We start from the raw sequence: 27,915 nt of genomic DNA, 5'->3' as shown, positions 1-27,915 counted from the left end.
GTTGGGGCAGAACAGGAAGAGAGAGTGGAGCAGTGTCAGATGGAAAAGATGATAGACTGGATCCTCTGGCCGGACCTCAGGGTCCCAGGAGAGCTAGGCTTGGTTGAGCTAGTAGTATTGAGTGATGCAACTGTGACAGTAACACAGTTCCAGGATCAGTTCTGGCTCGGTCTGTGTCACAGCCATTGTTACAATGGGAATTAGAAAAGCTGACTCCAAACCAGTGCTCCAGTGCTTTAGAGCACATCTCCCAATTGCTTGATTGAGAAATGTATTAACGTAACAGCACAGAAGATTTTTAAGTCCTGTTACCATGCAGAACCGACCAATCAGTGAGAAGTAGAATTAGCTCGACACCCAGTTGGGGATTACCAGGAAGTATGAAATAAATCAGATTAGTTCCCCCCTCAAATGCAGCTGTTTACAGTACAGACCATTATAAAGACTATTTTACATGCCATTATAAAGACTATTTTACAGACTATTATAAAGACCATTTTAAACACCATTTTAAACACCATTATAAAGACCATTTTAAAGACTATTTTACAGACCATTATAAAGACTATTTTACAGACCATTATAAAGACTATTTTACAGACCATTATAGACTATTTTACAGACTATTATAAACACCATTTTAAACACAATTTTGAAACACCATTATAAAGACCATTATAAAGACCATTTTAAACACCATTATAAATACCATTTTAAACACCATTATAAATACCATTTTAAAGACCATTTTAAAGAACATTATAAAGACCATTATAAAGACCATTTTACAGACCATTATAAAGACCATTATAAAGACTATTTTACCGACCATTATAAAGGCCATTATAAAGACTATTTTAAACACCATTATAAAGACCATTATAAAGACTATTTTACAGACCATTATGAAGACTATTTTAAACACCATTATAAAGACCATTATAAAGACTATTTTACAGACCATTATGAAGACTATTTTACAGAACCATTATAAAGACTATTTTACAGAACCATTATAAAGACCATTATAAATATAAAGACCATTATAAAGACCATTTTAAAGAACATTATAAAGACCATTTTAAACGCCATTATAAAGACTATTTTACAGACCGTTATAAAGACCATTTATAAAGACCATTTATAAAGACCAATATAAAGACTATTATAAAGACTATTTTACAGACCATTAAAGACTATTTTACAGACCGTTATAAAGACCATTATAAAGACCATTTTAAACACCAATATAAAGACTATTATAAAGACTATTTTACAGACCATTAAAGACTATTTTACAGACCATTTTAAACACCATTATAAAGACCATTATAAAGACCATTATAAAGACTATTTTACAGACCATTATAAAGACTATTTTACAGAACCATTATAAAGACCATTTTAAACACCATTATAAAGACCATTTTAAACATGATTATAAAGACTATTTTACAGACCGTTATGAAGACCATTATAAAGACTATTTTACAGACCATTATAAAGACTATTTTACAGACCATTTTAAAGACCATTTTAAACACCATTATAAAGACCATTATAAAGACTATTTTACAGAACCATTATAAAGACTATTTTACAGACTATTATAAAGACCATTTTAAACACCATTATAAAGACCATTATAAATATAAAGACGATTATAAAGACCATTTTAAAGAACATTATAAAGACCATTTTAAAGACCATTTTAAACGCCATTATAAAGACTATTATAAAGACTATTTTACAGACCGTTATAAAGACCATTATGAAGACCATTTTAAACACCATTATAAAGACTATTATAAAGACTATTTTACAGACCATTAAAGACTATTTTACAGACCATTATAAAGACCATTATAAACACCATTATAAACACCATTATAAAGACCATTATAAAGACCATTATAAAGACTATTTTACAGCCCGTTATGAAGACCATTATAAAGACTATTTTACAGACCATTATAAAGACTATTTTACAGACCATTATAAAGACTATTTTACAGACCGTTATGAAGACCATTATAAAGACTATTTTACAGACCATTATAAAGACTGTTTTACAGACCATTATAAAGACTATTTTACAGACCATTATAAAGACCATTTTAAAGACCATTTTACAGACCATTATAAAGGAGGTAACTGACAGAAATAGCTGTTAGTCGCCCCACTACCATAATCCCAGTGGATGGATGAGTGGTCAGATGTGTATGCAGTGACAGCTGCCTCTCTCAATGAGCTGTCTGCTGGGGCTAAGGCCTGTGTGTGTGTGTGTGTGTGTGTGTTCTGCTCTATATAAGAAGCTAACCATGTCAGTGTCAGTCAGAAAGGAAGGGGGCTGTTGTTATCTAGACTGACTGACTGACCTGTGTCCTTGAACTTGTCTTTGAAGGTGAAGGAGGAGATGCTGTTCGAGGCTCTGACCACCAGGAAGACGGTGACGGTGGGAGAGAGGCTGATCGTTCCGTACAAACTGGCCGAGGTGAGCACATCATTTCCCACTCTGCTTACGATAACAAACATTACCACAACAAAATATAATAACACAACTGTACCAAATCACACAGACGGCTTTGAACCCTATCTGACCCAAAGTGACATCATCACGGCCTCAGAACTTCAGAACTCTCCTACGGAATGGAGGGACATCATTTACACAGTTCTGTTTATGAATTGCTGAGGACTCTCCTTTTTTGTTTGTATTTGCTTTCCTGACGCCAAAACTCAAAAGGCTTTTGTAGTCAACGGGGGGGAAGGTGTACAGTCAAAGATTGTCTTATATTGACAAGACAAGCGACCACTCCAACAATGGAAATACATGTCCTAAAAGATGGAAGACAGGCGGGAGGAGGCGAGATCAGGTGGGACCATTCTAGCCAATGAGAGGGCAGATACACGTGTGAACAACAGGCCATAGATATAGGTAGAGGACTTATCTTTGTGTTTGTACCATTATAGCGTCTGTGACAGCATGGGCAGTGCCATTGAGGCTATCTCCATTTTAAAGTAGTCAGTTTTCTTCTTCTTCATTGGCTAATTAATCCCAACTCATAGGAATCCCCACCCAGTTGACTACTTTAAAATGGTAGAAGCCCTCAATGGCAATGTCCATGCTAAAACAGGTTATAAAGCTAAAACAGGTTATATCTATCACAACAGACACAACTCCGATATGAAGTAGTTTTATTTTTTCTCCCAAAGTTGACGAAATGCCACGTGCGTCCACTTATATCAGTGCATTTGTAACAACCTAACCGTTACGAAACGTCCATTCCATCAAATAAGCCTCATGTAGCAAATTAGCAATTACTTTTATCGTTGACCAAATTTGACACTCATTGACCAACATACAAAAATTCCTCACATTGTGGGCTTATTTTCAAGGACAGATTTTGGGCAGAGTAAAATCTCCCGTGTGGCTCAGTTGGTAAAACCTCCCGTGTGGCTTAGTTGGTAAAACCTCCCGTGTGGCTTAGTTGGTAGAGCATTACACTTGCATCGCCAGGGTTGTGGGTTTGATTCCCAAGAGTGGACCTTTCTACTGTAAGCCACTCTGGATAACAATGTCTGCTAAATGACTAAAATGTAAAATCCCAAAAGGCCTCAAGAAAGCAAAACAGAGTGGCTTTGTTTGGTTTCAGAATGCATCAGCGGCCAGGGATTGTGAGGGGCAGTCTCAGGAGGATTTGTTCTGGCGCCGCTGCCTCAGGGTTGTGTTGTTGGTGGTCTCTTCCTCTGTGACTTCCTGTTTCCTGTGAGGTTTACTAATGTGGCATGTTTCAGTCTGTTTTCTTCTGTTTTGTGCATAATGAACACGGCCCAGGTCAATTTAACTAACATTAGCTATCAACGGTTTCATACTAGTTTCTTTTTTCGCTCTCTGTCTGTCTTTGACTGGAATATACAGTCAAATGTAAAGTTTGGGCCAGAAACCAAATCCTGTCAGCTCCCCTGATATCTAGCTTTAAGCACCAGCTGTCAGAGCAGCTCACAGATCACTGCACCTGTACATAGCCCATCTGTAAACAGCCCATCTATCTACCTACCTCATCCCCATACTGTATTTATTTATTTATCTTGCTCCTTTGCACCCCAGTATCTCTACTTGCACATTCATCTTCTGCACATCTACCATTCCAGTGTTTAATTGCTATATTGTAATTACTTCGCCACCATGGCCTATTTATTGCCTTAACTCATTTGCACTCACTGTATATAGACTTGTTTTCTTTTGTTCTACTGTATTATTGACTGCATGTTTTGTTTATTCCATGTGTTGTTGTATGTGTCGAATTGCTATGCTTTATCTTGGCCAAGTCGCAGTTGTAAATGAGAACTTGTTCTCAACTAGCCTACCTGGTTAGATAAAGGTGAAATAAATAAAAAATAAAAAATATATATCACTTGACAACCCCCACACATCCACTGAGGACACACAAAAGCCAGAGATTGTGCTCATCATTGACTCAAATGGCAAATACAGTTAAAGTCGGAAGTTTACATACACTTATGTTAGAGTAATTAAAACTCGTTTTTCAACCTCTCCACATATTTCTTGTCAACAAACTATAGTTTTGGCAAGTCGGTTATGACATCTACTTTGTGCATGACACAAGTAATATTTCCAACAACTGTTTACAGACAGATTATTTCACTTATAATTCAATGTATCACAATTCCAGTGGGTCAGAAGTTTACATACACTAAGTTGACTGTGCCTTTAAACAGCTTGGAAAATTCCAGAAAATGATGTCATGGCTTTAGAAGCTTCTGATAGGCTAATTGACATCATTTGAGTCAATTGGATGTGTACCTGTGGATGTATTTCAAGGCCTACCTTCAAACTCAGTGCCTCTTTGCCTGACATCATGGGAAAATCAAAGTATAAACGCAAGTATAAACACCATGGGACCACGCAGCCGTCATACCGCTCAGGAAGGAGACGCATTCTGTCTCCTAGAGATGAACGTACTTTGGTGTGAAAAGTGCAAATCAATCCCAGAACAACAGCAAAGGACCTTGTGAAGATGCTGGAGGAAACGGGTACAAAAGTATCTATGTCCACAGTAAAACGAGTCCTATATCGACATAACCTGAAAGGCTTCTCAGCAAGGAAGAAGCCACTGCTCCAAAAACCCCCATAAAAAAGCCAGACTATGGTTTGCAACTGCACATGGGGACAAAGATCGTACTTTTTGGAGAAATGTCCTCTAGTCTGATGAAACAAAAATAGAACTGTTTGGCATAATGACCATCGTTATGTTTGGAAGAAAAAGGGGGAGGCTTGCAAGCCGAAGAACATCATCCCAACCGTGAAGCACGGGGGTAGCAGCATGATGTTGTGGGGGTGCTTTGCTGCAGGAGGGACTGCTGTGCTTCACAAAATAGATGGCATCATGAGGTAGGAAAATTATGTGGATATATTGAAACAACATCTCAAGACATCCGTCAGGAAGTTAAAGCTTGGTCGCAAATGGGTCTTCCAAATGGACAGTGACAACAAAGTCAAGGTATTGGAGTGGCCATCACAAAGCCCTGACCTCAATCCTATAGAAAATTTGTGAGCAGAACTGAAAAAGCGTGTGCGAGCAAGGAGGCCTACAAACTTGACTCACTTACACCAGCTCTGTCAGGAGGAATGGGCCAAAATTCACCCAACTTATTGTGGGAAGCTTGTAGAAGGCTACCTGAAATGTTTGACCCAAGTTAAACCGTTTAAAGGAAATGCTACCAAATACTAGTAGAGTGTATGTGAACTTCTGACCCACTGGGAATGTGATGAAAGAAATAAAAGCTGAAATATCATTCAACTATTATTCTGACATTTCACATTCTTAAAATGAAGTGGTGATCCTAACTGACCTAAGACAGGGAATTTTTGCTAGGATTAAATGTCAGGAATTGTGAAAAACTGAATTTAAACAAAAAAACAAAGGCAAAGTCTTCTCATCCTTTGTTGATTTCGACTCAGTTTGGCATGAAGGCCTGCTATACAAATTGATGAAAAGTGGTGTTGGGGGAAAAATATACGATATTATAAAATCCATGTACACAAACAAAATTGGCAAAAAACACACATTTATTTCCACAGGGCCATGGAGTGAGACAGGGATGAAGCTTAAGCCCCACCCTCTTCAACAAATATATCATGAATTGGCGAGGGCACTAGAACAGTCTGCAGCACCCGGCCTCACCATACTAGAATCTGAAGACAAATGTCTACTGTTTGCTGATGATCTGGTGCTTCTGTCCCCAACCAAGGAGGGCCTACAGCAGCACCTAGATCTTCTACACATATACTGTCAGACCTGGGCCCTGACAGTAAATCTCAGTAAGACAAAAACAATGGTGATCCAAAAAAGATCTAGTTGCCAGGGCCACGAATACAAATTCCATCTAGACACCGTTGCCCTAGAGCACACAAAAAACTATACATACCTCTGCCTAAACATTAGCGCCACAGGTAACTTCCACAAAGGCAAGGCAAGAAGGGCCTTTTATGCCATCAAAAGTAACATAGAATTCGACATACCAAGAATTCACAAAATTGGACAAACAACAAATTGAGACTGCATGCAGATTTCTGCAAAAATATCCTTTGTGTACAACATAAAACACCAAATAATGCATGCAGAGCAAAATTAGGCCGATACCCTCTAATTATCAAAATCCAGAAAAGAACTGTTAAATTCTACAACCACTTAAAACGCCAGCGATTCCCAAACCTTCCATAACAAAGCCATCACCTACAGAGAAATTAACCTGGAGGAGAGCCCCCTAAGCAAGCTGGTCCTGGGGCTCTGTTCACAAACACACCCTACAGAGCCCCAGTACAGCAACACAATTAGACCCAACCAAATCATGAGAAAACAAAAAGATAATTACTTGACACATTGGAAAGAATTTACAAAAAAGCAAAGCAAACTAGAATGCTATTTGGCCCTAAACAGGGAGAACACAGTGGCAGAATACCTGCCCACTGTGACTGACCCACAATTATGGAACGCTTTGACTATGTACAGACTCAGTGAGCAAAGCCTTGCTATTGAGAAAGGACGAAGGCAGACCTGGCTCTCAAGAGAAGACACGCTATGTGCACACTGCCCACAAAATGAAATGGAAACTGAGCTGCACTTCCTAACCTCCTGACAAATGTATGACCATATTAGAGAGACATATTTCCCTCAGATTACACAGATTCACAAAGAATTCGAAAACAAATCCTGTTTTGATAAACTCCCATATCAATTGTGTGAAATAGCAGTGTGCAATCACAGCAGAAAGATTTGTGACCTGTTGCCACAAGGAAAGGGCAACCAGTGAAGAACAAACACCATTGTAAATACAACCTATATTTATGTTTATTTATGTTCCCTTTTGTACTTTAACTATTTGCACATCATTACAATACTGTATATAGACAAAATATGACATTTGAAATGTCTTTAATCTTTGGGAACTTCTGTGATCACTGTTAAAACACATAAAGGGCTTTATTGGCATGGGGAACATATGTTTACATTGTCAAAGCAAGTGAAATAGATAATAAGTAAAAGTGAAATGAATAATAAAAAATGAACAGTAAACATTACACTCACAGAAGTTTCAAAGGAATAGAGACATTTCAAATGTCATTATGGCTATGTACAGTGTTGTAACGATGTGGAAATAGTTGATAGTTACTCTCTCTCCCTCTCTTTTTCTCCTTTGCCTGGAGCTTGTGGAATCCATGACTTTCTGCCATAACGTTAAACCCTTTTATTGTACAAGGGCCCATGAAGAAAGGGCTTGGCAAGTGTAGCATCTTTTCTCTCGAAATCATTTTCCCTCCTGGACAAAAGTATCTCCCGGGTAGCTGTCCCGTCACACTGGGGTTCAGATGGACCCGATTTGGGAGAGGTCCTGTTCCATTGTCTCCTTCTGGCCCCTCATACTTTTTTTTTTTTTTTAAGACTTGAGTGGTTGGATACCTGTCAGTTTCCTGCTCTCATTACCATTTTATTCTAATGGAAAATCTATATTACCAAGCATTAATTTTGTTATTTCATGAGAAGTCCTATAAAAACTTACTATAAAAGCCTACTGTAGCTAAGGCTTGCTGCATGCTAGCTAATGAGAGAGGACAACAGGGGCTATGGCTTGCTGCATGCTAGCTAATGAGAGAGGACGACAGTGTTGTTTTAATTAACCCCAGCTCTGCTGTGTGCGTGTGTGTATGTAGTGTGTGTAGATAAGCTACACTGACTCACTGTCGATTTGGCTCCAGATAATCAGATTCCACCACTTCCTGTTTCCTGTTTTTAAAGTGAGACGTTTGGAGGATAAGGAACTTCTTAAACCATGCATTCATGTGCTTTAGATTAAATGGTGCCACGCTATATCACAACTATGTTTATATCTTTGTAGTTAACGCACAGACACAGAGACACACACACACACACACACACAATCAAACACACACTCTCCTATAAACTCGCATCAAAAACAGGCATCCAATTGGACACAAATGCCTGAAAAACACAGCCACCCCGTGTGGAGAAGAGGCCGGCGAGGCATGTGCAGTGCGGGCTCATGCAGGGTGTTGTTTTACACCTCCCGTGGCTCGAGGAGCATGTTTGTAAGCCATTAGTCGAGAAAGACCACGGCTCTCTGTGTTTTGGTCTACCCGGCATAGGTTTCTAATTACCAAACACCAACCAAGACCTCATTACAGGCTCTAAACTAAACTCTCTCTGATAACTTCCCTCTTATTATTTAGGGTGGCCCTCCTATAAAAACAACGTTTGTTTTTAGCTCATTTTTTCTCTCCATCCATTCCATATCTAGCTCCACACTCACATTGTGGTAAATCATTTAATTGTGTTTGACTTGTGATGTTTCGTGACAGTGGATGTTCGTTCAAACGACACGTCATTGCAAATGTTCTTTATCGTGTTTGAAAATCCCAGGATGGACCTTTTGAGCAGTTTTGATTGGGAGCGTGTTTTGATTGTGCTGCATAATGCATGTGGACTTATATGACCTTTGGGAGCAGGAAACAGGAAACAGTGAAGCTCATTCCTCTAAAAATAACGATGAGGTCAATAATGCAGTAGGCTTTTTAAAACGCATATTTTTACTTGGTCATGATTCTCTGCTCCCCAGAACCTAGTTGAAATGACCTGTACATATGGGACGTATGGGACATGCTTAGGGACGCACAACATTACAGATTGTTTATTAGAAATGTGTGGTGTATATATAACATATTTTTTCTTCATCGTGAATCTGTGCTCCCCCTGGACCTAGTCAAAGCGGTTTAAACTCACTTACTGCCTGCAAACACTCTAATGTACATAAGGGTGTGTTCAGGGACATGCAAGGTTACAGAAGGTTCATATACAGTGTAGTATGTAGGCCTTACAGACAACATTCTCTGTCATGTAGAGTAGGAAAATGGTGTCAGCTCTATAATCTGTTACAGTTACACCACAGACCTACATGTAACTGCCAAAATAAAGAAAACGTCAACATAAAGTGTCTTAATAGGGCGTTGAGCCACCACGAGCCAGAATAGCTTCATATATCTTATGTGTCTGAACTCTATTGGAGGGATGTGACACCATTCTTCCACGAGAAATGTAATCATTTGGTGATGGAGTTGAAAAACAGGCGCTGCTCCAGAATCTTCCGTAACATTCAATTGGGTTGAGATCTGGTGACTGAGACAGCCATGGCCTGTCCAGAATTTTTATACATGACCCTAAGCATGATGGGATGTTAATTGCTTAATTAACTCATGAACCACACCTGTGTGGAAGCACCTGCTTTCAATATACGTTGTATCCCTCATTTACTCAAGTGTTTCCATTATTTTGGCAATTACCTATATGTTACATGTTGGACCTGCCTCCAGTTACAACATAGACTTACATGTAGGCTAACTGCCAAAACTACCAGCATTAACAAAACATGTAGGCTAACTGCCAAAACTACCAGCATTAACAAAACATGTAGGCTAACTGCCAAAACTACCAGCATTAACAAAACATGTAGGCTAACTGCCAAAACTACCAGCATTAACAAAACATGTAGGCTAAATGGCAAAAATTACCAGCATTAACAAAACATGTAGGCTAACTGCCAAAACTACCAGCATCAACAAAACATGTAGGCTAACAGCCAAACCTACCAGCATCAACAAAACATGTAGGCTAACTGCTGATACTATCAGCATCAACAAAACATGTAGGCTAACTGCCAAAACTACCAGCATCAACAAAACATGTAGGCTAACTGCCAAATCTACCAGCATTAAGAAAACATGTAGGCTAACTGCCAAAACTACCAGCATCAACAAAACATGTAGCCTAACTGCTGATACTATCAGCATCAACAAAACATGTAGGCTAACTGCCAAATCTACCAGCATTAGCAAAACATGTAGGCTAACTGCCAAAACGACCAGCATCAATAAAACATGTAGGCTAACTGCCAAAACGACCAGCATCAATAAAACATGTAGGCTAAATGCCAAAACTACCAGCATCAACAAAACATGTAGGCTAACAGCCAAACCTACCAGCATCAACAAAACATGTAGGCTAACTGCTGATACTATCAGCATCAACAAAACATGTAAGCTAACTGCCAAAACTACCAGCATTAACAAAACATGTAGGCTAACTGCCAAAACTACCAGCATTAACAAAACATGTAGGCTAACTGCCAAAACTACCAGCATCAACAAAACATGTAGGCTAACAGCCAAACCTACCAGCATCAACAAAACATGTAGGCTAACTGCTGATACTATCAGCATCAACAAAACATGTAGGCTAACTGCCAAAACTACCAGCATCAACAAAACATGTAGGCTAACTGCCAAATCTACCAGCATTAACAAAACATGTAGACTAACTGCCAAAACTACCAGCATCAACAAAACATGTAGCCTAACTGCTGATACTATCAGCATCAACAAAACATGTAGGCTATCTGCCAAATCTACCAGCATTAACAAAACATGTAGGCTAACTGCCAAAACGACCAGCATCAATAAAACATGTAGGCTAAATGCCAAAACTACCAGTATCAACAAAACATGTAGGCTAACAGCCAAACCTACCAGCATCAACAAAACATGTAGGCTAACTGCTGATACTATCAGCATCAACAAAACATGTAGGCTAACTGCCAAAACTACCAGCATCAACAAAACATGTAGGCTAAATGCCAAAACTACCAGCATCAACAAAACATGTAGGCTAACTGCTGATACTATCAGCATCAACAAAACATGTAGGCTAACTGCCAAAACTACCAGCATCAACAAAACATGTAGGCTAACTGCCAAAACTACCAGCATTAACAAAACATGTAGGCTAACTGCCAAATCTACCAGCATTAACAAAACATGTAGACTAACTGCCAAAACTACCAGCATCAACAAAACATGTAGCCTAACTGCTGATACTATCAGCATCAACAAAACATGTAGGCTAACTGCCAAATCTACCAGCATTAACAAAACATGTAGGCTAACTGCCAAAACGACCAGCATCAATAAAACATGTAGGCTAACTGCCAAAACGACCAGCATCAATAAAACATGTAGGCTAAATGCCAAAACTACCAGCATCAACAAAACATGTAGGCTAACAGCCAAACCTACCAGCATCAACAAAACATGTAGGCTAACTGCTGATACTATCAGCATCAACAAAACATGTAGGCTAACTGCCAAAACTACCAGCATCAACAAAACATGTAGGCTAAATGCCAAAACTACCAGCATTAACAAAACATGTAGGCTAACTGCCAAAACGACCAGCATCAACAAAACATCCGTCCAATAGAGTTCTGGACGCTTGTAGAATATATGCCAAGGCACATTGAAGCTGTTCTGGCTCATGGTGGCCCATGCTAGGGCTGTGGTGGTCATTACATTTTGTCAGCCGGTAATTGTCATGCAAAAGCCTGCCGGTCTCACGGTAATTGACCGTTAATTGACATAAACACGGTTAGCATCAGCCATGCATAGACTACAAGCCACTGATGAGTGGCTTTACAACATCAACATTTTAAAAAGTTGAATAAATGTATTTAATATACACCATCACAATAAATCCATTATTTATTTCAGTCAGGTCTAAAGAAACATTGTGATATGAAGAAAATGGATTTCAGAAGAACACAATATGAGTTGGCCTACTGTATGTTATCTGGCTATGCTCAATGCCATAGGCTGTAGGCTTGTTCATTTAGCTATGCTTATAAGTCTAATGGCCATTATTTTATATTATATAATTTTATAGTAAGAATAATATACTGTAATTTAACTTACAGTAGCTGAATAAAATAGAAAGGATATTTTTCCCATTCCAGAGCAAGTGCACATTTGAAGTAGCTATGTTGAGTGTAAAAGTGATCATTTGAAACAGGTCATATACACTAGATTTAGAGTTATTTGGCAACTTTAGTTGTGAATGATACAAACCTTACAATGTGTTCGAAATCAAAATGTATATGGGCTGTATGATGCTAATATAGGCTATTGATGATTTGAGAAAGTAGTAAAAAAAGCGTGCTCTCTGTTCCTAACCTCAGGCTGCACAGCTGTTCTCTCATCAAGCGATCATATTTTCACCCATCAGACTCATCTCAATTGAATTTCGTCTTTATTAATATGTAAAATTTGTTTTGATTTAGAATGGACCATTATCAAATGGGCAGGGAAAAAAATACACCATCTGTACGCACTCAAATAACGAATGGAGGCCTCGCGCTTTCCCGCCGGTCCGTTTTGTAGGCTATTTCGGTTTTATAGCAGAGCATGTGCTTAATATGAGCAGCCTGAGAAATAAATATAAGAATACACTCCGTGCATCAAGAACTGTTTGAGGAGCAGGCTCTTGCTGCGCTACAGGTGATATTCCACCCAAACTCTGTATGCCATGGGCTCTCCAACCCTGTTCCTGCAGCTACCCAGTGCTTAACTTAGGAAAACCAAGTGAAATCTGTTCAGGAACATGGTCCTATTGGCTTGGTACTCAGGGCTCTACTGACCCTCCATCAGGTCCTAATGGCCTGGTACTCAGGGCTCTATTGTTCCTCCATCAGGTCCTAATGGACTGGTACTCAGGGCTCTATTGTTCCTCCATCAGGTCCTAATGGACTGGTACTCAGGGCTCTATTGTTCCTCCATCAGGTCCTAATGGCCTTGTACTCAGAGTTCTATTGGTCCTCTAACCACTGTGACATCAATGCAAATGCAATCTAAAATCACATCAAACACTCATCAAAACAGGATAGTGCTTTTAATACTTACCTAACTGTGATAATCAATTTGAAAAAGGAAGTTCAACAGCAGTGTAAAATTGAGGGAAAAACATGGTCATTTTAGATGTTGTTTCAAAGCTTAACACAACGAAATGGACAGCGCTTTCTAAGGTGATGAGTAATTCAAAACACACATATGCATATTAGAGCTTGTGCAAAGGCTTATGAGCCCAAGCCTGAGGAAGAAAAAAAAACTGAGTGTAAAACGTGGAATTTGACTGAGGTGACTCATGTCTGACCAAACACAGCTAACCTGAAACAAACTCCACTCACATTAGCCCATATTCACCCTATACTAGCTACAGTAGCTTCACAAAGCATGCATAAGATGGCCTACTATTGGAGTAACTTTGCCGTCAATGTGGCAGTTGCCAGAAGGGTCCGTGTACAGCCTCCCAGTGACAAAGATCATCCAGTTATTTGGGGACCAATAGAATTCTGTTTTGCTCTTCCACCGCCCAATCCCTTTCCCTAACACTTCAAACTGCCAAAGGCTGATGGTCATATGTCCAAGTCCTCATTCCAACTCCACTTATATTAGCTTAGCATGCCTTTCATCATCTGTAAGTGGAGAGCATATTTTCCCTTTGGCTTGTTGAGGCACGTAATCGTCTGTCTTGGTACTGTTGTTTTTTTATGGATAGCTGAAGTATCCAAAAAGTGATTTGTCTGGAGACACTTAAAGCTTTGGCTCTGAATCTCAAAACACCTAAAGCTGTAGTGTTGTAGCACAGCAGGGCTTGGGGCGTCATAGAAAAACCAGAGGGAACTTGCTTGCTGTTAGCTGGCATGCTAACAGACGTTACACTACTGTTGGCTAGCTAACATTGTTAGCATTAGAGGAACTTAGCTGGCATTCTAACATGTTACACTGATGCTGGCTAACATTGTTCTAAACTAGTTAGCGCCTGTGGGCTTGGTAGGCAGTGAGCTAACCGCTAACAACAATGGTGTTATGTAGCAGATGTGAGACTTCTTGTGATGCGTAGTCACCATATAGGTGGAAGTCTATCTGACCAAAGGACTATATAACAGCATTGTGACATTAGACCGACTGTATGAGGGGGTTATGGAAAGTCAAGAGGGTGGTTTAGTCTTTAATCTTCTAGTTCAACACCTCTACAGGTTCAGAGGGGAAAGATGAACCACATAAATACACTTGACAGAAAATACTTCACATTCCCCAATGTCTTGTGTCCTTGGAGAACAGATCAGAATGCTGATGATGGATAGAACAGATCAGAATGTTAATGATGGATAGAAATGATCAGAATGTTGATGATAGAACAGATCAGAATGTTGATGATAGAACAGATCAGCATGCTGATGATAGAACAGATCAGAATGCTGATGATAGAACAGATCAGGGCAGAATGCTGATGATAGAACAGATCCGTTCAGAATGTTGATGATAGAACAGATCAGAATGTTGATGATAGAACAGATCAGAATGTTGATGATAGAACAGATCAGGGCAGAATGCTGATGATAGAACAGATCAGGATGTTGATGATAGAACAGATCAGGGCAGAATGCTGATGATAGAACAGATCAGGATGTTGATGATAGGACAGAACAGATCAGAATGTTGATGATAGAACAGATCAGGGCAGAATGCTGATGATAGAACAGATCAGGGCAGAATGCTGATGATAGAACAGATCCGTTCAGAATGTTGATGATAGAACAGATCAGGTCAGAATGCTGATGATAGAACAGATTAGGTCAGAATGCTGATGATAGAACAGATCAGGTCAGAATGCTGATGATAGAACAGAACAGGTCAGAATGCTGATGATAGATCGGATCAGAATGCTGATGATAGAACAGATCGGATCAGAATGTTGATGATAGAACAGATCAGATCAGAATGCTGATGATAGAACAGATCAGGTCAGAATGCTGATGATAGAACAGATCAGGTCAGAATGCTGATGATAGAACAGATCAGGTCAGAATGTTGATGATAGAACAGATCAGGTCAGAATGCTGATGATAGAACAGATCAGAATGCTGATGATAGAACAGATCAGAATGTTGATGATAGAACAGATCAGGTCAGAATGCTGATGATAGAACAGATCAGAATGTTGATGATAGAACAGATCAGAATGCTGATGATAGAACAGATCAGAATGTTGATGATAGAACAGATCAGGTCAGAATGTTGATGATAGAACAGATCAGGTCAGAATGTTGATGATAGAACAGATCAGGTCAGAATGTTGATGAAAGAACAGATCAGGTCAGAATGTTGATGATAGAACAGATCAGGTCAGAATGTTGATGATAGAACAGGTCAGAATGTTGATGATAGAACAAATTAGGTCAGAATGTTGATGATAGAACAGATCAGGTCAGAATGCTGATGATAGAACAGATCAGAATGCTGATGATAGAACAGATCAGATCAGAATGCTGATGATAGAACAGATCAGATCAGAATGCTGATGATAGAACAGATCAGATCAGAATGCTGATGATAGAACAGATCAGATCAGAATGTTGATGATAGAACAGATCAGATCAGAATGTTGATGATAGAACAGATCAGGTCCGAATGCTGATGATAGAACAGATCAGAATGCTGATGATAGAACAGATCAGATCAGAATGTTGATGATAGAACAGATCAGGATGTTGATGATAGATCAGATCAGGTCAGATTGTTGATGATAGAACAGATCAGGTCAGATTGTTGATGATAGAACAGGTCAGAATGTTGATGAAAGAACAGATTAGGTCAGATTGTTGATGATAGAACAGATCCGATCAGAATGTTGATGAAAGAACAGATCAGGTCAGAATGTTGATGATAGAACAGATCAGGTCAGAGTGTTGATGATAGAACAGATTAGGTCAGAATGCTGACGATAGAACAGATCAGATCAGAATGTTGATGAAAGAACAGATCAGGTCAGAATGTTGATGATAGAACAGATCAGGTCAGAATGTTGATGATAGAACAGATCAGGTCAGAATGCTAATGATAGAACAGATCAGGTCAGAATGTTGATTATAGAACAGATCAGGTCAGATTGTTGATGATAGAACAGGTCAGGTCAGAATGTTGATGATAGAACAGATCAGGTCAGAATGTTGATGATAGAACAGATCAGGTCAGAATGTTGATGATAGAACAGATCAGGTTAGAATTTTGATGATAGAACAGGTCAGAATGTTGATGAAAGAACAGATCAGGTCAGAATGTTGATGATAGAACAGATCAGATCAGAATGTTGATGATAGAACATATCAGAATGCTGATGATAGAACAGATCAGGCCCGAATGTTGATGATAGAACAGATCAGAATGTTGATGATAGAACAGATCAGGTCAGACTGCTGATGATAGAACAGATCATGTCAGAATGTTGATGATAGAACAGGTCAGAATGTTGATGAAAGAACAGATCAGGTCAGAATGTTGATCATAGAACAGATCAGGTCAGAATGATTATAGAACAGATCAGGTCAGAATGTTGATGATAGAACAGATCAGAATGTTGATGATAGAACAGATCAGGTCAGAATGCTGATGATAGAACAGATCAGGTCAGAATGCTGATGATAGAACAGATCAGGTCAGAATGCTGATGATAGATAAGATCAGGTCAGAATGCTGATGATAGAACAGATCAGAATGCTGATGATAGAACAGATCAGGTCAGAATGTTGATGATAGAACAGATCAGAATGTTGATGATAGAACAGATCAGGTCAGAATGCTGATGATAGAACAGATCAGGTCAGAATGTTGATGATAGAACAGATAAGGTCAGAATGTTGATGATAGATCAGGTCAGAATGTTGATGATAGAACAGATCAGGTCAGAATGCTGATGATGGAACATATAAGGTCAGAATGTTGATGATAGAACAGATCAGAATGCTGATGATAGAACAGATCAGGTCAGAATGCTGATGATAGAACAGATCAGGTCAGAATGCTGATGATAGAAAAGATCAGGTCAGAATGCTGATGATAGAACAGATCAGGTCAGAATGCTGACGATAGAACAGATCAGGTCAGAATGCTGATGATAGAAAAGATCAGGTCAGAATGCTGATGATAGAACAGATCAGGTCAGAATGCTGATGATAGAACAGATCAGGTCAGAATGTTGATGATAGAACAGATCAGGTCAGAATGCTGATGATAGAACAGATCAGAATGCTGATGATAGAACAGATCAGGTCAGAATGTTGATGATAGAACAGATCAGGTCAGAATGTTGATGATAGAACAGATCAGGTCAGAATGCTGATGATAGAACAGATCAGGTCAGAATGTTGATGATAGAACAGATCAGGTCAGTTTGCTGATGATAGAACAGATCAGGTCAGAATGCTGATGATAGAACAGATCAGGTCAAAATGCTGATGATAGATCAGATCAGGTCAGAATGCTGATGATAGAACAGAACAGATCAGAATGCTAATGATAGAACAGATGAGAATGTTGATGATAGAACAGATCAGGTCAGAATGCTGATGATAGAACAGATCAGGATGTTGATGATAGAACAGATCAGGTCAGAATGTTGATGATAGAACAGATCAGAATCTTGATGATAGAACAGATCAGGTCAGAATGTTGATGATAGAACAGATCAGGTCAGAATGTTTATCATAGAACAGATCAGAATGCTGATGATAGAACAGATCATGTCAGAATACTGATGATAGAACAGGTAAGGTCAGAATGTTGATGATACAACAGATCAGAATGTTGATGATAGAACAGATCAGAATGTTGACGATAGAACAGATTAGCATGTTGATGATAGAACAGATCAGCATGTTGATGATAGAACAGATCAGGATGTTGATAGAACAGATCAGAATGTTGACGATAGAACAGATCAGAATGTTAACGATAGAACAGATCAGAATGTTGATGATAGAACAGATCAGGTCAGAATGTTGATGATAGAACAGATCAGGTCAGAATGTTGATGATAGAACAGATCAGGTCAGAATGCTGATGATAGAACAGATCAGGTCAGATTGTTGATGATAGAACAGATCAGGTCAGAATGTTGATGATAGAACAGATCAGGTCAGGAAGCTGATGATTGAACAGATCAGAATGCTGATGATAGAACAGATCAGAATGTTGATGATAGAACAGATCAGAATGTTGATGATAGAACAGATCAGAATGCTGATGATAGAACAGATCAGGTCAGAATGTTGATGACAGATCAGGTCAGAATGTTGATGATAGAACAGATCAGGTCAGAATGCTGATGATAGAACAGATCAGAATGTTGATGATAGAACAGATCAGGTCAGAATGTTGATGATAGAAAAGATCAGAATGTTGATGATAGGACAGAACAGATCAGAATGTTGATGATAGAACAGATCAGGTCAGAATGTTGATGATAGAACAGATCAGGTCAGAATGTTGATGATAGAACAGATCAGAATGTTGATGATAGAACAGATCAGGTCAGAATGTTGATGATAGAACAGATCAGGTCAGAATGTTGATGATTGAACACTTGTTCATTGGCCTCTAAAGTACACACGTCAAAGCTTGTTAAGGTGACATTGACATTGATCAGCTTAAAGGTAGAGAGAAACACAGACTGCGGGCCTTGGTTTTGCTTTGCTAAGCTGGTGCAATGCAGTACTGTTTAGAGAGCATGTGTTGGCTGGGCTTCTGTCCTCTGTTGGAGAAGCAGATGGGAGAGAGAGTGTTATTATAATGGTCCCACATCCCTGAGTCAGTGATACTGCAGATGGCAGACAGACATATATCTGGATTGAGAGATGTGTAAACAGACAGGCAGACAGTTAAGATGGGTAGATGTCTAGATAGAGACATTTTATGAAGAGATGGAGAGATATTTATACAGATGGGAAGATATATGCTATAGGAAATACAGTAGAGACAAAGACAGACACAGACAGACAGAGACACAGACAGACAGAGACACAGACAGACAGACGGACAGAGACACAGACGGACAGAGACAGACTGACAGACCTGTACGTTGATATAAAGACTAATACATTAGAGTGCTAGATAGATAGATAGATAGATAGATAGATAGATAGATAGATAGATAGATAGATAGATAGATAGATAGATAGATAGATAGGCCTAGATTAACAGACTAATACATTAGATAGATAGATAGATAGATAGATAGATAGATAGATAGATAGATAGATAGATAGATAGATAGATAGATGATAGATAGATAGATAGATAGATAGATAGATAGATAGATAGATAGATAGATAGATAGATAGATAGATAGATAGATAGATAGATAGGCCTAGATTAACAGACTAATACATTAGATAGATAGATAGATAGATAGATAGATAGATAGATAGATGATAGATAGATAGATAGATAGATAGATAGATTGATAGATAGATAGATAGATAGATAGATAGATAGATAGATAGATAGATAGATAGATAGATAGATAGATAGATAGACTAATACATTAGAGAGTTAGATAGATAGATCAACAGACAGGGAGAGAGATGGATACTGTACATTACATAGAGTGTTGTTTTGTGATGCTGTACTCCTGGTCTTTGTGTGACCATGGCCTTGAGTCTCTGATAACCTTGTACACGTTTCTAAAACCACACACTGCACAGTGGGATTAGCAAGCACTTTTAGAAGGGGGAAATCGTCAGGACAATAACATACTTTAAGCATATGTTAAAGACGTTTATACACATACATACACTTTTATATTGGTTTATCAGGTGGATTCATTTGTTGTGTACAGTGCAACAGATTATTTAATACATGTTTGCCGTTGTTGCTTATACCTAATTTACATAATGTAAGGATTTCAACAACTGTGTGTGTGTGTCTCTGTGTGTGTGAATGGGGTTTACAGGAGGATCAGCCCATGGTCCAGATTAGATTAATGTACTGTGTGTGTACAGTGTGTGTGTATAGCACTGTGATTGGAGCAGACTGTAAAATGTATCCATGTCTCATGATTGTCTCTGTGTGTGTAGGCTGGTACCGTTCGGGACTCCATGGCCAAATCCCTGTACAGCGCCCTGTTTGACTGGATCGTGTTCAGGACCAACCATGCTCTGCTCAACAACAAGGACCTGGAGCACAGTGCCAAGGTAGGATTTGGACATACACACACACATACACATACACACACACACACACATACACATACACACACACACACACACACACACACACAGACACACACACACACACACACAATTCATGCAAGCTCTGACACATAGCAGCATACCACCCTGCATCCCACTGCTGGCTTGCTTCTGAAGCTAAGCAGGGTTGGTCCTAGTTGGTCCCTGGATGGGAGACCAGATGCTGCTGGAAGTGGTGTTGGAGGGCCAGTAGGAGGTGCTTTTTCCTCTGGTCCCCAACAAAATATTCCAATTCCCCAGGGAAGTGATGGGGGACATTTCCCTGTGTAAGGTGCTGCCTTTCAGTTGTCATGACTCTCTGTGGTCACTAAAGATACCATGGCACTTATTATAACCCTGGTATCCTGGCTAAATTCCAAATCTGACCCTCATACCATCATGGCCACTTGATCATCATCTCCAGCTTCCTGTTGGTTTGTTCCTCTCCCCTGTAACTATACTGAACAAAATATAAACACAACATGTAAAGTGTTGGTTTCATGTTTCATGAGCTGAAATAAAAGATTGCATACATTTTCCATATGCTTATTTCTCTAAAATGTTGTGCACATATTTGCTTACATCCCTGTTAGTGATCATTTCTCCTTTGCCAAGATAATCCATCCACCTGACATGTGTGGCATATCAAGGCTGCTGATTTAAATAGCTGGAGACAATAAAAGGCCTCTAAAATGTGCAGTTTTGTCACACAACACAATGCCACAGATGTCTAAAGTTTTGAGGGAGCGTGCAATTGACATGCTGACTGCAGGAATGTCCACCAGAGCGGTTACCAGAGAATTGAAGTTTCTCTACCATAAGCTGCCTCCAACGTCGTCTCTCTCTCTCTCTCTCTCTCTCTCTCTCTCTCTCTCTCTCTCTCGCTCTCTCGCTCTCTCGCTCTCTCTCTCTCTCTCTCTCTCTCTCTCTTGCTCTCTCTCTCTCTCTCTCTCTCTCTCTCTCTCTCTCTCGCTCTCTCGCTCTCTCTCTTGCTCTCTCTCTCTCTCTCTCTCTCTCTCTCTCTCTCTCTCTCTCGCTCTCTCCTTCTCGGCTGGGGGTGAAATGAGGATTGCACTGGGTGGGAACCATGTGGCAGCTGGCTGGCTTTGCCCAGCGGGCATCCAAAGGATTAGATCACAGATCATATTTGCTTCTCTCCTCCCAAATCTGTGTGTGTGTGTGTCCACATGTGTGCCCAGAACATTGTTGCAGATGGCATAATGGCCATCTGTGTGTGTGTGTGTGTGTGTGTGCACAAAAGTGTGTGTGCATAAAAGTGTGCGTTTGTGTGTGTGTGTGTGTGTGTGTGTGTGTGTGTGTGTGTGTGTGTGTGTGTGGTGTGTGTGCGTGTGTGTGTGTGTGCGTGTGTGTGTGTGTGTGTGTGTGTGCGTGTGTGTGTGTGTGTGTGTGTGTGTGTGTATGTGTGTGCGCGCAAGTGTGAGAGAGAGCAGATGAGGTTAGATTTACACTGCTGTGGTTTGGGGTCATGTGAGAGTGTCCCTCAGTCCTTATCTATCTCTCTGTTTTGTCCCTCAGTCCTCATCTATCTCTCTGTTGTGTCCCTCAGTCCTCATCTATCTCTCTGTTGTGTCCCTCAGTCCTCATCTATCTCTCTGTTTTGTCCCTCAGTCCTCATCTATCTCTCTGTGGTGTCCCTCAGTCCTCATCTATCTCTCTGTTGTGTCCCTCAGTCCTCATCTATCTCTCTGTGGTGTCCCTCAGTCCTCATCTATCTCTCTGTTGTGTCCCTCAGTCCTCATCTATCTCTCTGTGGTGTCCCTCAGTCCTCATCTATCTCTCTGTTGTGTCCCTCAGTCCTCATCTATCTCTCTGTGGTGTCCCTCAGTCCTCATCTATCTCTCTGTTGTGGGACTCCCGCCTGTGATCAAACCAGGGTCTGTAGTGGGACTCCCGATCACGGTCGGATGTGATATAGCCTGTGATCAAACCAGGGGCTGTAGTGGAACGTTCATTTCCTTTGTTTCTGAGTTGAATTATGTATTAAAATGTTTAATATTTGAATATAGATAAAACACAGCTAACTAAACTCTTTCTTTCACTTCAGATTCTTTCAATTGGAGTGCTGGACATTTTTGGTTTTGAAGACTACGAGAACAACAGCTTTGAGCAGTTCTGTATCAACTTGGCCAACGAGAGGCTCCATCACTACTTCAACCAGCACCTCTTCAAGCTAGAACAGGTAAGGTCTCTTTCTCTGTATTTGTCCACAGGAGGTTGGTGGCGGGGAGGACGGGCTCGTGGTAATAGCTGGAGCGGAAATAAGTGGAATGGTATCAAATACGTCAAAACACATGTTTTTGATGCCATTCCATTTTCTCTGTTCCGGCCATTATTATGAGCCGTCCTCCGCTCACCAGCCTCCTCTGTGTGTGTCTGTGAGTCAGTACGTTTGGACCACACTTCAGGTCAACAACAGAATAAGGCGTGTTGACAGTCACACCGACTGACATACAATTTTTAACTGTTTGAACTACAGTATTGTGTGGACAATAAAGTTTCCTATTTAATCCAATGCTCCATGATGTAACTATAGAAACTGAATGGGATGGATACAAGTTCAGGTATAATATGTCTGTGGGTCCACCCATCACGGAATGTTGACTTGAATGGGAATGTTCATTCCAATGGTTGTAATCATTCTCTATGGTTGTGACTATTTAGCTGTCTCGATGGCGGTGACGTCTGGCTCATTAGCGGTGACGTCTGGCTCATTAGCGGTGACGTCTGGCTCGTTAGCGGTGACGTCTGGCTCGTTAGCGGTGACGTCTGGCTCGTTAGCGGTGACGTCTGGCTCTTTAGCGGTGACGTCTGGCTCGTTAGCGGTGACGTCTGGCTCTTTAGCGGTGACGTCTGGCTCTTTAGCGGTGACGTCTGGCTCGTTAGCGGTGACGTCTGGCTCTTTAGCGGTGACGTCTGGCTCGTTAGCGGTGACGTGGGGCTCGTTAGCGGTGACGTCTGGCTCGTTAGCGGTGACGTCTGGCTCGTTAGCGGTGACGTCTGGCTCGTTAGCGGTGACGTCTGGCTCGTTAGCGGTGACGTCTGGCTCGTTAGCGGTGACGTCTGGCTCTTTAGCGGTGACGTCTGGCTCGTTAGCGGTGACATGGGGCTCTTTAGCGGTGACGTGGGGCTCTTTAGCGGTGACGTGGGGCTCTTTAGCGGTGACGTGGGGCTCTTTAGCGGTGACGTGGGGCTCTTTAGAGGTGACGTGGGGCTCTTTAGCGGTGACGTCTGGCTCGTTAGCGGTGACGTCTGGCTCGTTAGCGGTGACGTGGGGCTCGTTAGCTGTGACGTCTGGCTCGTTAGCGGTGACGTCTGGCTCGTTAGCGGTGACATGGGGCTCTTTAGCGGTGACGTGGGGCTCTTTAGCGGTGACGTCTGGCTCTTTAGCGGTGACGTCTGGCTCTTTAGCGGTGACGTCTGGCTCTTTAGCGGTGACATCTGGCTCGTTAGCGGTGACGTCTGGCTCTTTAGCGGTGACGTCTGGCTCTTTAGCGGTTGACGTCTGGCTCTTTAGCGGTGACGTGGGGCTCGTTAGCGGTGACGTGGGGCTCGTTAGCGGTGACGTCTGGCTCGTTAGCGGTGACGTGGGGCTCGTTAGCGGTGACGTGGGGCTCGTTAGCGGTGACGTGGGGCTCGTTAGCGGTGACGTGGGGCTCTTTAGCGGTGACGTGGGGCTCTTTAGCGGTGACGTGGGGCTCTTTAGCGGTGACGTGGGGCTCTTTAGAGGTGACGTGGGGCTCTTTAGCGGTGACGTCTGGCTCGTTAGCGGTGACGTCTGGCTCGTTAGCGGTGACGTGGGGCTCGTTAGCGGTGACGTCTGGCTCGTTAGCGGTGACGTGGGGCTCGTTAGCGGTGACGTCTGGCTCGTTAGCGGTGACGTCTGGCTCGTTAGCGGTGACAGGGGCTCTTTAGCGGTGACGTGGGGCTCTTTAGCGGTGACGTGGGGCTCTTTAGCGGTGACGTCTGGCTCTTTAGCGGTGACGTCTGGCTCTTTAGCGGTGACATCTGGCTCGTTAGCGGTGACGTCTGGCTCTTTAGCGGTGACGTCTGGCTCTTTAGCGGTGACGTCTGGCTCTTTAGCGGTGACGTGGGGCTCGTTAGCGGTGACGTGGGGCTTGTTAGCGGTGACGTCTGGCTCGTTAGCGGTGACGTGGGGCTCGTTAGCGGTGACGTCTGGCTCGTTAGCGGTGACGTGGAACTCTTTAACGGTGACGTCTGGCTCTTTAGCGGTGACGTGGGGCTCGTTAGCGGTGACGTGGAACTCTTTAACGGTGACGTGGGGCTCTTTAACGGTGACGTCTGGCTCGTTAGCGGTGATGTCTGGTTCTTTAACGGTGACGTCTGGCTCGTTAGCGCTGACGTCTGGCTCGTTAACGGTGACGTCAGAGCACATAACCTGTGTGTGTGTCCTAGTGGGTTTGTGTGAGAGAGGGTGTGTGTTATCGTCATACTGTGTGAGGCTAGTTGAGAACAAGTTCTCATTTACAACTGCGACCTGGCCAAGATAAAGCAAAGCAGTGCAACACAAACAACAACACAGAGTTGCACATGGAATAACATGGAATAAACAATAAACAAGTCAATGACACAGTAGAAAAAAAGAACATCTGTATACAGTGTGTGCAAAAGGCATGAGGAGGTAAGGCAATAAATAGGCCGTAGGAGCGAATAATTACAATTTAGCAGATTAACACTGGAGTGATAAATGAGCAGATGATGATGTGCAAGTAGAGATACTGGTGTGCAAAAGAGCAGAAAAGTAAATAAAAACAGTATGGGGATGAGGTAGGTAGATTGGGTGGGCTATTTACAGATGGGCTATGTACAGCTGCAGCGATCGGTTAGCTGCTCAGATAGCTGATGTTTAAAGTTAGTGAGGGAAATATAAGTCTCCAACTTCAGTGATTTTTGCAATTCGTTCCAGTCACTGGCAGCAGAGAACTGGAAGGAGAGGCGGCCAAATGAGGTGTTGGCTTTGGGGATGACCAGTGAGATATACCTGCTGGAACGTGTGTGTGTGTGTGTCCCAGTGTGTTTGTGTTAGCATCATACTGTGTGACACAGAGAGTCACAGTGTGTGTGTGTGAGTGTCACTACATTGTCAATAGAGTGGATAGTGTTGTGAAAAAAGGCTATTTCCTCATGGTCAGAAGGAATGCAGTAAATGCATGGTTTACTGTAGCAGGTCAGGAATTTACCCGCGCAAGGTTTCCAGACGTAGTGTTTTGATTTGGTTTTGATGAGGGTGTTTTGGCCCTCTTGGCACCCGACTCGAGTAAATCCGTCTGTCTGTCTTTGTTTACCACTCATAATCGCCTGGCCTGGTTTGGAAATGGCACCCTATTCCCTATATAGTGCACTACTTTTGACCAGAGTTGGCACCCTATTTCCTATATAGTGCACTACTTTTGACCAAGCCCTGTAGGCCTATGGGAATAGGGTGCCATTCTAGACGCAGCCCTGGAGATGGGCTCATCGTACTCTTGTTTTGTCTGCGTGGTGTTTATTGTTTTGTCTCATTTAGCCCAGTTAGCCCAGCGCCCTAGTGCCTGGCTTATGAAGACTTCTGAATGCCTTCATTTAGCCCAGTTAGCCTAGCGCCCTAGTGCCTGGCTTATGAAGACTTCTGAATGCCTTCATTTAGCCCAGTTAGCCTAGCGCCCTACTGCCTGGCTTATGAAGACTTCTGAATGCCTTCATTTAGCCCAGTTAGCCTAGCATAGTAGGATAACTTTGGACTGTGGTGAGTTTCTTATGCAGTCTTTTGAGTGTGGTGAGGGTTTTGGGAGTTTTTGTTGTTGTTTCCCAACAGAACATGGTTCCTTGCCGTGGTGTTTTTGTCCCGTCATGTTGATGTTCTGAGGCTTGCTGCTTTGTTTCCAGACGCTGTTGATTTGCACTCCCCCTTTGGGGTGGCATAAATTATGAACACACACACACACACACACACACACACACACACAACACAAAACTCTAGTCTCACTCCAACCTGATACCTTGGAGCAGAGAGCATCCCATGCCATCCCATAACATGAGCCATCACCATGGTTACTTCTGCCAATGCTGTGTCTTGCCCAGTGCCTTTGCTCACCATGACCAGAGTCATGCTCATTAGGGCTCAACGTAGCAAAGTGTTTTGCAGTAGAAAGCAAAAAAAGTTGAGTCCGTTTTCTTCCGTTTCGTGCCTAATGAACAACCCTGTTGCTGCTTCCAGCTGACTTCTGACAGTCAACATCAGCAGGCTACATCCTCTCTGGGATTCCAACCATAGAACATGGTGTTATCTGGAGTTGGTCACTTGCATCACAGATGTCTCCTTAGCAACCACACACAGCATTACATAATCGACCTGATGACGTGGTCGTCTCTCACCTTTTGATCGACCTGATGACGTGTTTTCATATTCGAGTTTATTTTACAATAGAAACTGTTTTCATATAGGAGTTTATTTTACAATATAAACTGTTTTCATATGGGAGTTTATTTTACAGTAGGAACTGCAGAGGTTAGGTTGAGTACGAGGCCACGTGGAAGGGTTGCCAGATTCTGACTGATTTGTGTTTGTTTGAATAAGGGAAAATACTCCACACCTCTACTCTCCCTCGCTCGGGTCAAAGTTGCACAGATCTAGGATCAGCTAGTTAACTAACTCAGTGCCCAGGAGTAACTGCAACTTAGTCCTACTCCCCCTCATTGGGCTCTCTCACCTCTCCAACCAATCAGTTAGTCTTATCAGCAGCAAGTGTTTTACCTTTGAACAGTGGCCAAAGCTAATAGGACTGTACCAAATACTATTCCCAACAGGGGCCCAGCAGCTCCAATGTTTACCCCGCCATGCCAATTGCTCCTTCATTTCTTCTCCATCTCTATGAAAATGATTTACAGATGTATCGGAGCTCAAACCCATGGGCACATATGTAAACAGTGTATCACATTTACGCACCCTTCTGAGATGTGTAGACTTCTCACCAACTCGAAGAAAACATCTGTGCTCTGGTATGTTTGAAATCACAGGGGGGATTCAGTTTTACCTTTTTATGAATCATTTTGTAAATAGAATGTCAGTTTAGTCGTAATACATCAACCGTCCACTTAAGTCTGTAAACTTCATGAAGTGTAAAATGGCCATTCTTTTTTATTTTTTTTATAGGATTTCAATAGCTTTACCGGTACCGCCTTATTCCACTTCCCACTTCAGTACGACATCACCATTATGAGTCATGTGGATCCATCTTAAGTCCCAATACCGTGACTCCTACAGACCTGAGAATGTCATAGCCTGATCGTAGATCTGTTTGTGTGGTCTTGCCAATATGAGTCCAAAAAAAGAGGCAATAGCATAAATAGATCTGGGATCAGGCCATCAGTGTTAGCGAGGGGAGTCGCTCCGTGACGGGGTCGCTCTGT

General features: G+C 41.5%; 1 protein-coding gene across 1 annotated transcript in view; it reads left to right on the top strand.

Annotated features, from left to right (window-relative positions):
- The window catches only part of LOC115193065 (unconventional myosin-IXAa), a 272,296-nt gene that overhangs the window by 173,383 nt on the left and 70,998 nt on the right, over positions 1–27,915 (top strand). The window contains exons 9-11 of the mRNA XM_029752049.1: positions 2,405–2,494; positions 20,335–20,451; positions 22,553–22,687. Of these exons, the coding sequence (XP_029607909.1) occupies positions 2,405–2,494; positions 20,335–20,451; positions 22,553–22,687 (342 nt within the window). The remainder of the gene's footprint in view (positions 1–2,404; positions 2,495–20,334; positions 20,452–22,552; positions 22,688–27,915) is intronic.

The sequence above is a fragment of the Salmo trutta genome, chromosome 4, assembly GCF_901001165.1.
Source record: "Salmo trutta chromosome 4, fSalTru1.1, whole genome shotgun sequence".
Taxonomy (NCBI): domain Eukaryota; kingdom Metazoa; phylum Chordata; class Actinopteri; order Salmoniformes; family Salmonidae; genus Salmo; species Salmo trutta.
Note: the sequence above shows the minus strand (reverse complement) of the source record. Positions and strands in the feature narration are given on the sequence as shown.